The following is a 19,156-nucleotide window of genomic DNA, read 5'->3' on the forward strand; positions in this document are numbered from 1 at the left end:
CAAAGTGTTGCAGCTAGAAAGTAGTAGAACCAAGATTATAAACTAGGTCTATATGGAGCAATGACCTCACTTTGAACCATTATGCAGACTTCACTAACAGCATAGCCACGAAGAATAACCTCAGCTACATGGAGAACCATTGTTTCATTTCAAAATTAGAACTCTAACCATGGCTAAGAACCATAACTATGACTGGGCCAGATCTCTACAGTCAAGATGCCTATTAAATTCCCAAAGGAGAAAACACATTTAGGCTTCCTTAGTATTCTTTTTGTTATCATCATCTCGTTTCAGTGGTGAAAACATAAGGTGTACAACACATCTAAAGGTAACCCAGAAATCAGGACAATCAGAGCCATTAGGTTAAATGCTGATTGTTAAAGTTCCAAGATTCCAAAGTTATAGGATGAACTCTACACACCTAAGACAGACAATGCTACAATGGGGAGAGAAAAATTCAAAATATTTTTAAAATATGAGAAATTAAAACAAGCTTCCAAAGTTTGGAAAAGAATAAAAATTTTAAAACATAGACATGTATAGACAATATACTTAATGTAAAATTACATAAAATAGTTAGCTTCAATAAGGAAGGGTAACAGCATTAGATACACTCCTAGCTTCTCTTTGTATGAAAGATGGCAGTTTTTGGGAGGGAAGGTATCAGGATGATTTACCAACAAAATAAAAGAAGGACAATTACGTGCTTTTTTCCCCCTTCAATTAAAGCAAAAAAAAAAAAAAAAAACTGGCTATAATTTCATGCAGTGCTCTACACAGGAGAGAGACAACAGCTTTTTCACTGTACAGAGAAGCAAAGAATGGTCAAAGCGGCTTAGGAGCAGAATCAGAAGATCAATGATTCCCAGACTCGCTAGCTATGTGACTAGACAACTTACTCAGTGTACTTAGCTTTCTCATCTATAAAAAAGGTTGTAAAACAGGACCTAGCTCAGAGCATTCAACAGTAAGAATAAAAGCTAGCTGTTAATATTCACATGAGTAAAGTGAAGGTGATACTACCCACACTTTTAAGAAATGTAGTGAAGATTAAATTGGATTTACACAGCATATGTATAAAACAGAAATTGACTGTATTATTAAAGAATCAAATATCCTAAAAACTTTAACATCACAAAGGCCTTTTTCTGACATATATTCAATCTAATACCTTTCAAATAGTACTCACTCACATAAACTAACATATCCCTAAAAAATCATTGAAGTTCACTTATGCTCAATGTAACAAAATGTTTAGAGTGAGTTTATTTAAAAATAAAATAATGTTGTTCTGAATAACATATAAACTTTTACATAGCAACTCTGACTTTGATGACCTTAATCTGAGATCTAAAGCTTACTTTTGCCAACTTTCTTTTTACCTTTTTGGAGTATATGTATAAGTTTGGTGTTCTGCCTGGGACTGGAATCCCAGCTTTAGTTAGTTTTATGAAATACTTCTGCACTCGGCTGGCAACCTAAGGAAACATGACAAGCCTTTTAACATAATGAATGACAAGACATTCAGTACCAAAATAGTTTTTAAAATATACGTGTACCTTAATGAATAGTAACAACTTAATAGCCACATAAATCTAGAAATAATTTTAAATTGCTAAAGACACTTAGACCAAAAAAATTGTTAAATTAAATCTGTTTGATTCCTAAGCTAAACACATCTTCATCTTGTGAACATTCGTGCATGAGCATAAAAACATATCTATTAATATCAATGGGAATGTGAAGGAGGAAGCTGGCACATATTTTTTTAGAAAGACAACTAGGGAATACTAATTAAGGCATTATCACAAATCTATTAGCATAGTCTAACCCAAAGGCACATAACTGCTGTACTCGTCAAATACTACATTACATTTTTATTTTTTAGTATTTCGTAATGATTCAAAGCAGAACTATCTTGAGTTGTTTCTAAAATCAATAAACAATGTTATTTTTTAAAACTCCGCATACTATAGTATTGTGTAGCTAAATATGAAGGGGCAGATCTGCTGATTTTAGCTGCATTATCCTTCACTTAAAAAAAAAAAACCATCAAGGACTTCCCTAGTGGTCCAGTAGTAAAGAATCCACCTGGCCATATAGGGAACATCAGTTCGATCCTCGGTCCAGGAAGATTCCACATGCTGCAGGGGAACTAGCCTGTGCTTCACAACAAGAAAGCCACTACAATGAGAAGTTCACGCACTGCAGCTAGAGTAATCCCCACTTGCTCCAACTAGAGAAAGCCTGCAGGCAGCAGCAAAGACCCAGCTTTTAAATAATTTAAAAAATAAAAAACATGCCAACAATATGGAGCCATCTCCTCAGTTACCTGTTTTGCTGTCCGGTTGCCCAGTTCATCTGCTATCTTCTGCCAGCGTCGAGATTCTACTTCTTCAGGAGGGTATTTCAGGAGTAGCTGTTCAAGCTTTTTCTAAGCCAAACCAAAGACCAAATTTAAGAAAGTTTAATACTGAGCTTCTAAATAAATACATTCACCTTTCATCTTAAAAACTACAATACTCCCTCCCCAACTTTAGGGGTTAGGTCAACTAGAAATCTTCATGTAAGAAAAGTTTCTAGTAGGAATTTAAGACTTCACAAGGAAAATAAGAATCGAGACTAAACTGATGAAAGACCTTATAAAGATTTTTCTATTCACCTCAGTAAAAAGAAAGCACTCCTCACAATGGAACTATATTACACATTTTGGTGATTTCCACTGACCACATTTTCTTTCTAGACTATGTTTAGGCTAGCGACTATGGATCTGACAAACTATATAAAAATTCATTTGTATTCTGACAGAATACTAAGAGATCTTTTCCTACTTTGTATGATCCTTTATTTAAATTCTGACTTATCTTCAAAATTCTCCAGTAGTCCTAAGGATGCAGAATATTCTGGATGTTGAAAGAAAAGGAATGTTATCACCCAGCTATTCCAGTGTGCAGGAGCAGCTTTTAGGCACCATTGATTGGTATTATCTCTGCAGAGCTGAAAGACCAATAAACTGCCTTGGAGACTGGAGTGTGTCCTACGAATAATCTTATCCTATCTTAATATGGGCTTGGCTAAAGGAGTGTTTTAACAGGTGGGCTTCCCTGGTAGCTCAGATGGTAAAGAATCTGTCTGCATTGTAACAGACCAGCGTTCGATCCCTGAATCGGAAAGATCCCCTGGAGAAGGAAATGGCAACTCACTCCAATATTCTCACCTGGAGAATCCCAAGGACAGAGGAACCTGGCAGGCGACAGTGCATAGTGTTGCAGAGAGTCAGACACAACTGACTGAGCACACATGCATAGGCTTCCCAGGTGGTACTAGTGATAAAGAACCTGCCTGCCAATGCAGGAGACAAAGGAGATGCGGGTTTGATCCCCAGGATGGGAAGATCCCTTAGAGAAGGAAATCCCCTGGTGGGCTATAGTCCATGGAGCTGCAAAGAGTCAGACACGACTGAGCATGCAAGCACTTGGGCAAAGAATCTGCCTGCAATGTGGGAGACCCAGGATCGATCCCTGGGCTGAGATGATTCCCTGGAGACAGAAATGGCAACCCACTCCAGTATTCTTGCCTGAAGAATCCCACAGACCGAGGACCTGGTGGGCTACAGTCTGTAGGGATGCACAGAGTCGAACAGACTGAAGTGATTCAGCACAAAGTTTTTTATAAACAGATCAACTCATTACAGCTGTGGGGCTAATCCTCATATGAGATAGAGATGTATCTCAAACCTTACCCACAAACAATCCTAGCTATATGTCCAAATGTAACAGAACACTATGACCTTGCTTTTTCAGCTCCTCTCCAAACAAAAGTAAGAATTCACTTTGAGGCATAGCTTTACTTGGCTCTGCGTTTTTCTGTCTCACAAAGCTGTATTACAAAAGCTTTATCCATCTGTTTCAGTATTTTTTTCAAGCCCCCTCCCAAAACCCAGGTTCCTTCTTTAGAAACCATCCCCTAAATGGAATTCATATATTCTCAGAATGAAAAATTCTTTACATATGCAAAAAGGTATACAGAAATAAGTTTAAATATTTTAAATTCATGATTAAGAGGGATAGCATACAACAGTATACACTTCCCAGGTGGCGCTAGTGGCAAAGAATCCAACTGCCAATGCACAGGTTCGAACTCTGGATTGGGAAGCTCCCCTGGAGAAGGGCATGGCAACCTACTCTAGTATTCTTGCCTAGAGAATCCCATGGAAAGATGAGTCTGGCAGACTACAGTCCATGGAGTTGCGAAGAGTCAGATACAAATGAAGTGACTCAGCATGCATGCACACACATACACACATACAATATACACTTTATTCACAATACTTACTCTAATTTTCACTGCTTATTTTTTAACCTACACAATTGAGAAATATCTATTACCTGTTCTTCAACGGTCCACAACTGGTTAAATGTTTCAGGTTTGGTATCATCACACAGGCGTCCTCTTATCATCTGCATATAAAATAAGGCTTTTGTCAGAGACAAAAAAACAGACTACTCTTTTTTTTTTTTTAATTTTTATTTGTACTTTATTTTACTTTACAATACTGTATTGGTTTTGCCATACATTGACATGAATCCACCACGGGTATACATGCGATGCCAAACATGAACCCCCCTCCCACCTCCCTCCCCAGACTACTCTTTGATATGGCCGAACAACATGAATGATGACAGCAACTTCATTTTAAAGAAAAAGAAATGCTATTTTTTCATTCTAAATCCACGTTTATCAAGGTTCATCTAATTAACAGCAGCAAGGCCAGGTTACAACCAGCAAATCCTGGTTACATTCCACTACACACAAAGAGCTCTTATTTTTAGAATAAATACTGTACTATGTGTCAGGCACTGAACTCATCATGTTACATGTACTACTCATTATAATCCTCACAACTCTACAACACAGGGTGATATTAATCACATTTTATAGAAGAGGAAACTGTAGCTTGGGGACTTTAACAGAAACGACCATCTGAAGTTCCACTGTTAGTAAGTAGTGGGGTTGTGATTTCAACCCAGCGTTTTCTTAACTTCAAAGTTCATGTTCTTACTATACCTTCAAGTGAAGACTGCTTGAAATTTAAGAATACAAGTCAGCAAATGTTAAAATCTTTTGTCTACAATTCAAATTTTTCTACTCCAACACTTTATACTGCCTACCTGAGGACGACTGTTTGAGCCTTCTGGACCATCACTCAAAGGCAACATAGAGTATGAAAGGGACTCTCCATCCTTCCTAGGATCTAAAGGACTTTTTGGTCTAGCAGGTAAACCTACTAAAAAGAAAACCATGGATAGGATTAGTAAAGCAAGACTTTGCCAGGTATTTCTCTACTTAAATTATCATGTAATTTATTACCTTTATCAAAAACTAGCTTAACTCTCCTAGTATGTCTTTTACGATTTTTAAATTCTCTTTCAAAGTTTCCAAGGCTACTGGTATATTGGTCCCATACAATCTCAGGCAATTGAACAACTCTCTGTGGATATGGAAGCCCTATATCAGCCTGGGGGGAGGAAAAAAAAAAGTGACATCTAAGGTTAATTCAAGAAATTATCAACAATAGCCAAATTTTCAGATGATTCCAAATGTAAATAATCATCAACTGGCATTTCTGTTCATTCTGAATCCAACAGTCAATAAAAATACAGTCAAAGCATTAAATGGTATAATGATAGCCACGTAAAGAAAAATGAACTTAACAAAACATAAGCACTATTTTTAGATAGAGGTCTACAGCTGACCTATACAGACATAATGTTCTTTAACACACTTAAACAGAAATAGCAAAGAATGGTTTTTATCTCTAAGAACAGCATATGAAATGTGTTTGACTGAAATAGATATGATCTGACACACAGAATTCATTTTAAATGGACCCCCTGTGTTCCTGACTTATTCATAAAACAATGAATTATTTTCATACTATATAACGCTTAAGACATGTACAAAAAAACCTACCACATTTTGAGAATCAAAACTATATCCTTACTTTACTTTGAATTCAGTTACTTTACCAACCACCTTCAGAGAAGTTATTAGTTGTCATTACTAAAACCAGGTTATTATGTGTTCAGTCTTTTGATAGTAATTTGGGTTACATAGGTGGGGGTAATGGTCAGAACTCATATAATGATAAAACTGGGATTTCTGAATTTCACTGTATGTAAATTTCATATTAAAAAGCTTTAAAAAAATTTAGTTAATAATATGCTCTCTGAAGTGTTTTGGGGTTAAGTATGTGTGTCTGCAACTCTGGAGTGCATGAAATGGATTCCATCTTGAAATGAGATAGAATGGTAGATGGAAGGATTGAAAAAACACACAATAAAGCAAATACAGTAAAATGTTTATTGTAGAATCTAGAGGGTGGATGTGTGCATTAACTATATAATACTTTCCACTTATCTGTCTACTTAACATTTTTCATAATAAAATGTTGATTTAAAAAATGAGGTCATAAATTATGAAACTGGCAAGCCAAGTCCACACTGTAACACAGAATTAATTTTTATTTTGCCTGTAATACAGTATACTACAACCATCACTATAATAATGTATATCAGTCTAAGACTCAATTTTTTGAAAAGTTATTGAATAGAGTGTCTTTTAAAACCATGATGGTAAAACATCAAAGAAAGCTAACAAGCCATAAAGGTTCCCTGCAGTCTCTGTCCCAATATATAAACCAAGTTTCCTTAATTTCAATTAGGAGTTTTCAGATGTTCACTAAAACAATGGGAGCATATGTCAACAACTTAACTACTATGATAAACTTAAAGTAAGTAAGCAAATTAAGCATATATGAGTTAACACAGAAAAACTAAAGAATCAAACTTCTAAATTAAAATCAGCAGAAAATTTTCTTTCCAAGGAACACAAGTCTTTCATGATTACCAATGTATCTGGGATTTAATACACATTTGAACATTTTTGCAAAAAAATTTTAAGAGGGTCAATGTCACATCCCAGTTTCTGAGATAAAGTGGAAAGAAATCTAGTTCTAAACTAAACATAGACATGGATTATCAGCAGATAACCAACCACGTACATATATAGAAAATGTGTGTAACTGCAACTTCTTTGCCCATCTAACAACTGAAAAAAGTGAGTTTAAGCTTAAAGCACAATCTATTTTAGTTGAATCCAGGACAAGTAAACACTGTAAGTGTTCATAAAATGAAGTCCCCAAGACTGCTGCCTCAACACCTGGTATACTACTTTTGTGACTCATTAAACTAGTAAGTAAACTTGTCATACAGAACAGGCTAAATTTGTGCATTAAGATGAAAAAGAGGATTGTTTCTCATACTTTTTCAGTTTTAATCTTTCCAGACAATGTTTTTGTCTAATATTTACCTCTCAAATTTACTGAATTTGTGGGTGCCCAATTCAAGACAAATACTATGGCATAAAAGCACATCTTGCACCTCATTCTCATGACCTTGGCAACCATATCCTTAAAGACATTTAAAACAGAATTTTTGTTTGTATCACCACTGTTTTCTACTGCTTTTAGAGTAAATAAAGCAGTAAATAAACACTAAAAATACTGAAGTATTTTTTCTTTTAGTTTCAATAAACTTAAAAGTCCTGAACGCAACAAAGGGAAAGTAGCTTAAGATGGGGAAGGAAAAAAGTAACAGAAAAGGACTAAAAATGGCTAGAAACAGTACATCAAGTTTCTATACAAGCATCCAATTAAAGTTCCTAACTATCTTCACTGGGGGTATACTTATTGTGCGTTTGGTGGGGTGAAGGAAGGCAGTATCCCACCTTCAGTAACATGGTTAAACATTTTAAAAAGTATTCATATAAAAAGAATAAATAAGGTTATTACCAAATATATCTCAATAAATTTAAAAAGTGGTCAAAATATACCTTCTTCTGGAGTTTTTCCACAAATCCAATGGGATTTTTTAGTGCTTCTCTCTGATGTCTGCCTAAACTTTCAAGGTCCTGGACTGCTTGAGAACGCTGAGCTTCGAGTACAGCAATTGTCTGTAACAGTCTCTGATAACTACAGAGACAAAAAGAAAGAAAAAAAAAAAACCCTCACTAAAATTTTTTTAGTAACAACAATAAATAAAAACTGAGTTCAAGCCATGATCTACTATTAAGTCACACGTCTTTGTAAAGTTACCTGAAAGAGTTTTAGTAAAACATATTACTGGGAATAAATGAGGTCTTCCTGAGTTACGAAGTACCTAGTTAGAAAATATCAGTTAGAGAAAGCAAAGCCTTATTCTCCATCTTAAATTCTTAATTCTCAAACCTGAACAAGTACAGAAAATAAGAAAATGAGCATCTTGACTTTCAAGCAATCAGTCATTAAGAAACAGCTAAATTAGAAAAAGCTTTAGCATCAGGAGGGATCACCACTTGTCCCTCTGCTGTACCCTGTTAGAATAAGATATCTGGGCAAATTTTCTTGACCAGGGTTACAAGAAACTTTCATAGAATTCAGACATGATCTTAGTTGCCATGATTCTCATCTGTTCTTTCTGTTGCTGTTTAGTTCCTAAATCGCATCCAACTCATCTGCAACCCCATGAACTGTAGCCCACCGGCTCCTCTGTCCATGAGATTTCCCAAGCAAGAATACTGCAGTAGATTGCCAATTTCTTCTCCAGGGGCTCTTCCTGACCCAGGGGCTCTTCCTGACCCAGGGGCCAAATCTCTTGTATTCTGCTTGGCAGGCGGATTTTTTTTTTTACCACTGAACCACCTGGGAAGCCCATTTTTTCTGTTATATCTCCATTCTAAAGGAATTTAACTTGTCAATTCTTATACATTAAACATTTTTACAGAAAAAAGGACTTACGTAACATTAAATTACTTAATATTTCTTAAGTAAAAAGAAGTATTTTTTACTTCCCTGCCTATAAATAGGGTAATATGAATTTTACCCACATAAACCTACTACTTGTTCATATTCTCCCAAACTCTTCCTCTGGTTCACATTGTCCTGGCTCTCTGAGTAATGTCTGATTTCACATATGGATCACATACGGAAACACGTTAGCCCCAAAACCTTGAATGCTCGAATGTATTTTGCAAAAAGAACAAAGAACAAACTGCTCCAAGTTACTTCAAAATAAGTTAATGGTCTTTAAAATATTAGTGAAGCACCGTTGTTCTTTATGACTGAATAAATTTCATTCTATTTCCCAATAGACTGTAAACTCCATAACAGCAACATATCTGAAAAGTCCACTGTTTCATTTATCCAGTTTGCAGCACACTTCCCAGCACACACATGTTCAGTAAACATTTTTTGAATGAACAAATGGATAGATGTTCTGTGCAATCAAAAGCATACCGAAACTTTAAAGTCCAGAAGTCAGCAAACAAGCAGAAATTTCCAAGGTAAAGCAATGTAGTTTTGATGTTCACAACCATGGCATGACTGCAATATAACAGTATCTATCAAAATAATTTTTCAGCCCCTACCTAAAATATATTCTTATTCTCAAGTGCTCTGTTAACTAATCCCTAATGAAATGGTTAATAATTAATATTAAAAGTGCTAACACTGAAAAGTAAGACTTATCTCAAGATAGAGCTACTTCATTCAAACGTTAGAAATGAATCAGAAATCAAGGGCTACATTAAAAGTTACTCCTGGGGTAAGTTACGGAGGTTAAGTCTAAACTCATTTTCACTCTGCCTTCGTTTGCTTTGAGGTATATGGAGTGTACAAACCTTGACTGTGCTGGTATTTTCTACCAGGCAGGCTCAATCTTAGGGTCACTGTAGTGAGTTGAGTACTAGACCTAACCTCTCTATAATACTCTTAACCGTCCCACTTAGCTGAATAACCAAAGACTTATCATGCAGGATACACTTCTGTATCATCAATATGAAAATGACTGAGTGTATTAAACTTGCAGCAAACTACTGCAAGCAAGTAACAATGAGGCACAAGTAAGAAGAGACTTATGAGAAAAAACAAGCAGAAGCTTGAAAAAAGTACTATAACAGTTACTGCAACTGAGAAGAAAGGTCTCTCTTTGAAGTTAATAACTTCTGACAGTCTTTACTGTATATAAATTATTCCACAACGATTCTGACTTAAAAAAATAATTCCAACAGAGATGACAAAGAAAGTGAACTCTTCACCCCCTATTTTGTTTCTCTTTAATCAAAATAAAATGATTATCAAATTGAAAGGCCTAGTCCATATACTGGTAAAGATGTAAAAGTCCAAAATAAGTTAAAAGATTGTAAGAAAATACTGAATTTAATTCTTCCAGCGCAGCTAATTTGAATAATTTCCTAGAGTATTCAGAGGTTTTTCCAATAAGATTACCATATATATATCTAAGCAGAAATGAAAGAGATAAAAAACCTGCATAGATATCTTTACCTGTGGCTGATTCATGTTGATGTATGGCAGAAACCAACACAACATTGTAAAGCAATTTTCCTTCAATAAAAAAATCAAAACAGAAAAAAAAAAAAAAAAACTTGCATGGGACTTTCCTATTAGTCCAGCAGTTAAGAAGGCACCTTGCAATGCAGGTGACACGGTTTCAATCCCTGATCAGGGAACGAGGATCCTACATACCCTGGAACAACTAAGCCCTCACATCATAACTAGATTATCTGTGTGATACAGCTAAAGATCTGACACATTCAAAAAATAAGTGAATCTGAAGAGTAAAAATAAACCTGAAGAATAAAAATAAATTTCTTTGGGACTTCCCTGGTGGTCCAGTGGTTAAGACTCCACGCTTCCACTGAACAGGGTGCAGGTTTACTCCCTGGAACTAAGATCCCACGTGATATAAGGTACAACCAAAAAAATATATAAACAATAAACATTAAAATAAATTTCTTCAGTCTGAAAAGGCTATATGTTACAATTCCAATAATATTAAATTCTGTAAAAGATAAAAGTAAAGAGATCAGTAGTTCCCGGAAGTTCAGAGCAAGGAAGAGGGTTGAGTAAATGACAAACAGGGAATTTTTAATACCAGTGAAATTATTCTACATGGTACTATAATGTTGGACCCATGATATGGATCTGCCAAAAGCGTAAAACTTAAAAGCATAAAGAATGAACTTTAATGTATGCAAATTTAAAAAAATCATTTAGTAGATTAGGGAACCCTAGGAAGGAACCTATTCTCTGACACAAAGACCTAAGCATATTATACATATATGAAACTACCTCACTGAAGGGGGTAGAAGGAAAAGATCCTGACCGAGGTAACTCTGGAAATGAGTAGCATCTCAAAGACTAAAGGTAAAAGGAACTGATCATGAGCAATATATTCTGCTTTACATAGCTATTTCCAAGTAGCTAAGAATGAACAATTCTAATACTGTTTACATATATGATGGAATAAATAAATGAGTGGAGGATGACCAGGGTTTGCTATTGCTAGAGTGGAAATTTACAGATAAACAAGGGGAGAAGTTAGAAGAATCCATGTGGTAATATAATTAATTGGGGATGGAGTCAAAGTATAAATTCATGTTTATCTTTATATATATGTACATAATTACATATAGAAGTATTTATAGATAGGTGTATAGATAGATAGATAGATAGATAGATTACTGAATACACATGTATTTTCCTGCTCTGCCAGCTGAGACAAATAAATAAAATAATCAACAGCATTCAGCAGTGAGCATACAGAACTCAAAAACTGACTTCTAATACTGCCTTCTGCAATAAAGGGAAATGGGGTTCCTTTGCAGAGAAGGCTGATTCTAGCACTGGGACACGAAATACACAAGATGAATCTGGAGTATTCTGAAGTGGCAAAAAAGCTATATAATGAAAGTACACCACCTTAATGGGACACAGGAGACAACAGAAAGGTTCCCTACGGCCAAAGCTGAAACAATTTGAACAATAAAACAGTGTTACTAAATTACACCTCAAAGTAGGAAAATAAGTATTTATGAGTCTATATTTATCCCTGGTGGCTCAGATGGTAAAGAGTCTGCCGAAACCAAGGTTCAATCCCTGGGTTGGGAAGATCCCCTGGAGAAGGAAATGGCAACCCATTCCAGTATTCTCGCCTGGAAAATCCCATGGACGGAGGAGCCTGGTAGGCTACAGTCAGTCCACGGGGTTGCAAAGAGTCGGACACAACTGAGCGACTTCACTTTCACTTCACTTAGACAAATAAATGACTAAAGGAAGAATGAGGGAGAGGGAGAGAGTGAGATGGAGGAAGCATGGGGCAGGGGGCGGGAGAGAAAGAAAAAAGGGACAAAGAAAAAAATCTCCCATGTAGAAGATTTCCAAATAATTTGTGGAGACACTCTGCTCTCAAAGAGAGAGACCTATAACTCCCCATTCCTTAAGTGTGGGTTGTATATAGTGACTTCTTTCCAAAGAAAAGAGTATGGAAGACAGAGAGTAACCTCACAGTGGAGAAACCTGACAAACTATACCTCAGCTAGGTGATCCAGGTCAACAAATGCAATCAATCATATCAACAGTATATCCCCTGGGAAAAGCTAAATTATCATTATATGGAGTGGGTTGCCATTGCCTTCTCCAGGGGATCCTCCCAAACCAGGAATTGAACCCACGTCTCCCACACTGCAGGCAGATGCTTTACCGTCTGAGCCACCAGGGAAGCCCAATACTACATACAGAAAACCCTAAAGACTCTACACAAAAACTACTAGAACTGATAAGCGAATTCAACAAATTAGCATGATATAAGACTAACATACAGAAATTGGTTGCATTTCTTTACATTAGCAATGAAACATCAGAAAGGGAATGTAAACAAACAATCCCTTTTAAAATCACATCAAAAATAAAATAATTAGGAATAAACCTGACCAAGGAGGTAAAAGACTTAAATTCTGAGGAGTTTTAAACATTAATAAACATCATAAACATTAATAAAGAAAATGGAAGATGATTCGAAGAAATGAAAAGATCCCATGCTCTTGGATTGGAAGAATTAATATTGTTAAAATGGTCATACTACCCAAAGCAATATACAGATTTAATGTGATCCCTATCAAACTACCAGTGATATTTTTTACAGGCCTAGAACAAATAATCCTAAAATTTCTATGGGACCAGAAAAGACCCAAAGCAACCCTAAGAAAAAAGAACAAAGCAGGAAGCCTAACCCTCCCAGACTTCAGACAATACTAACTACAAAGCAAAGTAGTCAAAACAATGTGGTATTGGCATAAAAACAGAAATATGGATCAATGGAACAGAACAGAATCCAGAAATAAACCCATACATCTACGGTCAATTAATCTTTGACAAAGGAGGCAACAGTATACAATAGAGAAAATCCTTTTAGCAAGTGATGTTGTGAAAGCTGAACAGCTGCAGGTCAATCAATGAAGTTAGAGCATCCCCTCTCACCATACAAAAAATAAACTCAGAATGGCTTAAAGACTTTGGCTTAAAGACTTAAATATAAGACATGATACCATAAAACTAGAAGAGAACATATGTAAAACATTCTCTGGCATAAATCTTACCAATGTTTCCTCAGGTCAGCCTCCCAAGACAATAGAAATAAAAACAAAAATAAACAAATAAGACCTAGTTAACTTACAAGTTTTTGTACAGCAAAGGAAACCATAACAAAACAAAAGGACAATGGGAGAAAATATTTGCAGATGAAAGAAATGACAAGGGCTTAATTTCAAAAAATATACAAATCACTAATAAAACTCAATGACAAAAAACAATCAACCCAATCAAAAATTAGCAAAAAAGACCCAAGTATTAATAGAAGACATACAGATAGCCAACAGACACATGAAAAGGTACTCAACATTGAAAATTATTTAAAAATACAAATCAAAACTACAATGAGGTACCACCTCACACCTGTCAAAATGGCCATCATTAAACAAGTCTACAGATAAAAAATGCTGAGAGGGTGTTGAGAAAAGGGAATCCTCCTATACCACTGGTGGGAACCGAAACTGGTACAGCCTCAACAGAAAATAGTGTGGAAGGTCCTCAAAAAACTATAGAGTTGCCATACAATCCTGCAATCCCATTCCTGGGCAAATATCCAGAGAAAAACACGGTTTGAAAGGATATATGCACCCCAATATAAACTACAGTGCTGTTCACAATAGCCAAGATGTGGAAACAAACTAAATGTCCACAGACAGATAAATAGATAAAGAAGAGGTAATACACATATACAGTGGAATACTGTTTGATCATAAAAAAGAATAAAATAATGCCATTTTCAGCAACATGGACAGACCTAGAGCTTATCACACAAGTGAATTAAGTCAGAAAGAGAAAGGTAAATACTATATGACATCACTTACATGCAAAATCTAAATATGACACAAATAAACATCTACGAAACAGAAACAGACATAAAGAACAGACTTGTGGTTACCAAAAGGGAAAGGAAGTGGGGGAGGGATTGGGCATATGGGATTAACAGACATAAACTATTATATAGAGAATAAACAACAAAATCCTACTGTATAGCACAGGGAACTATAGTCAATATCTTGTGATAAACCATAATGGAAAAGAACAGGAAAAAGAACATACCTATGTGTAACTGAATCATTTTACCATAGAGTAGAAATTAACACAACACTGTAAATCAGCTATACTTCGATAAAATAATACTATTTTTAAAAAACAGTGTATCTCCTGGTATGACATGAAAAAAATGGCACTTCACATCTGTGGTCTTCTTCCCAAAACCCACATCCCAAATCATGAGGAAAACATCAGACAAACTCCAATAGAAATCGATTAGTACTTGACTGGTATCCCTCAAAACTGCCCAGGTTATCAACAAAGTCTGAGAAACTACCACAACAAGGAGACATAAAAACTAAATGTTATAAAGTAACTTAATTGAGATTCTACAACACAGAAAGGACATTAATTAAAAATTATGGAACTCTGAATAAGGTATGAACTTTGGTTAATAATAATGTATTAATATTGATTCATTAATTGTAATAAATATATAATTAATGTAAAATATTATTAATAGGGGCAATTGGGTAGGGAGTGATGGGAACTCTGTAGCATGCTCTTGATTTTACTGTAAATCTAAAATTGTTCTTTCCAAAAAAATCTTCTTACTAAGATAAAGTTCTCAACTTCTCTATATCCATTATTCCTTTACTATCTTGGAAAAGCAAAAGGGAAAGTATCTGAAATATGTATTTTAAGATTCTACCACTTGAAATATCTGAATTTAAGAGATCCCATCCAATTATTTTAAAATAATTTTATGTTAACAAACTGTCATTAATTCTGGTTAAACTTTACCATCTAGAGCAATGATTTTAATGGTTCTAGAACATGCCAGTTTACAAATAAACTCAGCTGCTATCTCTGTTCAATATGAGTATTTGTTGAAAATACCTTTATAGGTTATTGCCTTTATTCTGCTTAAGAGTAATCATTGCTAGAGTATTTTAAATGTAAGATCTTTGTCAAATAAATCTAATCTCTAGACCCACTACAGTTACTCAACTTAAGCTATTGTATAAGCACAATTCTACTCTTTTAATTTCAGTACTTCAGCACAGTAGTGATGTAAGATAAACACCATGATGCCTGACCTAGCTACTACAAACTCTTAAAAAAATACATTCTGATTAGGAGGCTGCAGGGAGGAAAAGGTTAAGAAAAATAGTTCCTTCAGTTGAGTAGTGGTAGACCTTTAATGAATTAGACCAACCTTAGTTATCTGAAACACAGTGGTTTGTAAAGTATATTTACAAGTGGTAAAAGTTGTATGCAGGTATGTAAGTATCTGTTAAAGAATTCAATTTATATAAAATTTTCAAGTCACAAGGTGGAATAAAAACATTTTTACTTCTCATATTGACACTGCTACCTTACAATCAATCTCATTATACTATTATTAATTTTACTCTTTGCTCAGCTATTGTTTGGAGAAGACAATGGCAACCCACTCCAGTACTCTTGCCTAGAAAATCCCATGGATGGAGGAGCCTGGTGGGCTGTAGTCACGGGGTCGCGAAGAGTCGGACACGACTGAGTGACTTCACTTTGACTTTTCACTTTCATGCACTGGAGAAGGAAATGGCAACCCACTCCAGTGTTCTTGCATGGAGAATCCCAGGGATGGCGGAGCCTGGTGGGTTGCCGGCTATGGGGTTGCACAGAGTCAGACACGACTGAAGCGACTTAGCAACAGCAGCAGCAGCAGCTATTGTTTCCTTCCTTGGAATTCTCATTTCATGAATATTTACTGAGTACATAACATATGTAATCAATCATATTTACCCTGGATCAAAAACCCTTTGAAAAGGTATCACTGCCACTTTACAGATGACATAATAAAAACTTAGAAATACAGTTAGAAGATTCCTGCCGCAAATCTCCTTCCATAATATGATTTATACAACCTAATTTATATGTAATATTGAGTTTAGATTTTGCACACTAGGAAAATTATAGTCCAACTCTCACATCCATACATGACTACTGGAAAAACCATAGCACTGACTACACGGACCTTAGTCGGCAAAGTAATGTCTCTGCTTTTGAATATGCTATCTAGGTTGGTCATAACTTTTCTTCCAAGGAGTAAGCGTCTTTTAATTTCATAGCTGCAGTCACCATCTGCAGTGATTTTGGAGCCCCCAAAAATAAAGTCTGACACTGTTTCCACTGTTTCCCCATCTATTTCCCATGAAGTGATGGGACTGTGAAGAAGGCTGAGCACCGAAGAACTGATGCTTTTGAACTGTGGCGTTGGAGAAGACTCTTGAGAGTCCCTTGGACTGCAAGGAGATCCAACCAGTCCATTCTGAAGATCAGCCCTAGGATTTCTTTGGAGGGAATGATGCTAAAGCTGAAGCTCCAGTACTTTGGCCACCTCATGAGAAGAGTTGACTCACTGGAAAAGACTCTGATCCTGGGAGGGATTGGGGGCAGGAGGAGAAGGGGACGACAGAGGATGAGATGGCTGGATGGCATCACCGACTCGATGGACGTGAGTTTGAGTGAACTCCAGGAGCTGGTGATGGACAGGGAGGCCTGGTGTGCTGCGATTCACGGGGTCGCAAAGAGTCGGACACGACTGAGCGACTGAACTGAACTGAACTGAACTGAAAAACATTATCCAAAACCTAACACGAGGCCTTAATTTCCTGCCCAATTTTAAATATACGAGAACAGTAATAAAATTAGCCTATTTAACAACTCTTCCTTTTTCTTCTTATCTGCTAGTACAAATATTAATTTAGTAACAATAAAGAAGAAAGAAGAGCATCGGGGTTCTTTTTTTTTCCTAATTAAATGTATCATAAACAGAATAAGCAGTGCTTTAACTAAAACGTCACTTACAATCAAAAAAGAGGTCTGACAGTCTCAAACAACTGTATAAAGATATTTGCCCCCTTCCCCAAAAGCCTTCATTATGTTCTCAATGTATAGGTAGCCCCTGAAAGAAGTCTGATTTCTGATGTATTTCAAAGGTTAAATTCCTTTCACATTAAGGTTTCATCAAATATACTAAAGACAGTCGTTCTTTCAATGGTCTCTACAACAAAGATTATCAGGTATCTCTTTTCTGAATCTATCTTAGTACCTGGAAACTGGCCTAGAGTGGATCTAGAATGGAGTCTACAATCTAATACTTTAAGAAAAAACAACAAGCATGACATTTAAGCTATAATTTCCTTTTCTCTTACCATGTCTTGTTTTACTTGGATCTAATTTAAATAGAAGGCTTAAAGAAGTTTCGCATATATTTCTATACTCTGATGCTAAAGTACAGTTTTTAACATCATTTTTCTTAGTTTCAAATATTTGAACCAGCAAGATTTCACTCATTTATACATAAACTCATTCACCTATGATGCTAAGGAACTAAATTAAACACTCAGGTACAAAGAGCCTTTTCCTAACAGAGGTCAAGGGGGGCAATACAAATAAGTAAACAGACAATTACAATACGGGGTAAGAAGTGACGTAGAGAGAAAGGGACACAATATCAGAAGGCTTTGAACAGAGATCTCTGAGGGTCAGGAAAAGATTCCCAAAATAAGTTCAACTGAGCCAGAAAGAAGAATGGAAATTAGCTAGGAAATGGGGGTAGAAGGGGAGAAGTTCAAGGACTTTCCTGACCAAACAGAAGGAACATTATGCAGAAATGCTTCTAGGCAAAACATAGCACCTAAGACCAAAAAAGAGATTTGGTAAGATTAGGAGTGAAGAGAATTGAGGCTTGAGAAGAAAAATGAGATTAATTACACAGGGTTCTATAAAGTTAAGATTAAGCTTGATTTTAAGAGCAATTAGGAAACTCTGGAGGAGTTTTAAGATGAAGGAAAAAATGTTGCAGTTTACAAATACCATTCAGGGAAGAACAAGGAGAATGGATTAAAGTGAAAGAAGACCCTAGAGGAAGACCAATTAAATGAGCTCTAGTGGTAATAAACCAGGGGAAAGGTAGTGGGAATGGAGATAGAGGTAAGTAGGTAATTTGAGAGATGTATAAGATAGGTTTTATAGCACATGGTGACTGTCTGGACAAAACTATTATTAAAAAAATAGTTTCAAGAAGGAGGGTCTGGTTAAGCCAACTTCTAATTAAAAAAAAAAAAGGAAGGTAAAAGGCTGAGATATGTCCACTGGGTTTCATACCAGGAAGGAAATCATTAGTAAGCCACTTCACTTGTGTGATGGGAGGTTGAAGCTAGACTTCAATACTTTAGGACTGAGTGAATGGTGAACAAAAGAGAAGTAGAAAATAGAATAAATTTTCTCAAGAAATTTACCTGTGAAGGAGAGAAAGTATTTGAAAGGTACAGAAATCAAAAGATAATTTTCAAATCAAGAAAGACCTAAGCATGTTTAAAAGCAGATGGGAAAAAGAAATGCCTTCACTCACTCATTTTGAGTGAAAAAGTACTGTTTTTCCTCCTCACCATCATCAGCTTCTACTAAAAATTCAGTACTTCTTCTAATTCAGGCTTCAACAATACGTGAACCATGAACTTCCAGACGTTCAAGCTAGTTTTAGAAAAGGCAGAGGAACCAGAGATCAAATTGCCAACATCTGTTGGATCATCAAAAAAGCAAGAGAGTTCCAGAAAAACACCTATTTCTGCTTTCCTAACTATGCCAACGCCTTTGACTGTGTGGATCACAAGAAACTGTGGAAAA

At 35.8% G+C, this 19,156-nt stretch overlaps 1 protein-coding gene across 7 annotated transcripts in view; it reads right to left on the bottom strand.

The window, feature by feature from the left end:
* The window catches only part of ZZZ3 (zinc finger ZZ-type containing 3), a 117,963-nt gene that overhangs the window by 9,546 nt on the left and 89,261 nt on the right, over positions 1-19,156 (bottom strand). For 5 of the 7 annotated variants that reach the window (XM_018045604.1, XM_018045612.1, XM_018045608.1 and 2 more), the window contains 6 exons: positions 7,894-8,032; positions 5,371-5,518; positions 5,172-5,287; positions 4,389-4,460; positions 2,333-2,434; positions 1,383-1,478 (listed from right to left, as the gene is read on the bottom strand). In XM_018045604.1, the coding sequence (XP_017901093.1) occupies positions 1,383-1,478; positions 2,333-2,434; positions 4,389-4,460; positions 5,172-5,287; positions 5,371-5,518; positions 7,894-8,032 (673 nt within the window). The remainder of the gene's footprint in view (positions 1-1,382; positions 1,479-2,332; positions 2,435-4,388; positions 4,461-5,171; positions 5,288-5,370; positions 5,519-7,893; positions 8,033-19,156) is intronic. The other 2 variants (XM_018045625.1, XM_018045621.1) reach the window with 1 other exon arrangement.

The sequence above is a fragment of the Capra hircus genome, chromosome 3 (assembly GCF_001704415.2).
Source record: "Capra hircus breed San Clemente chromosome 3, ASM170441v1, whole genome shotgun sequence".
Classification (NCBI taxonomy): domain Eukaryota; kingdom Metazoa; phylum Chordata; class Mammalia; order Artiodactyla; family Bovidae; genus Capra; species Capra hircus.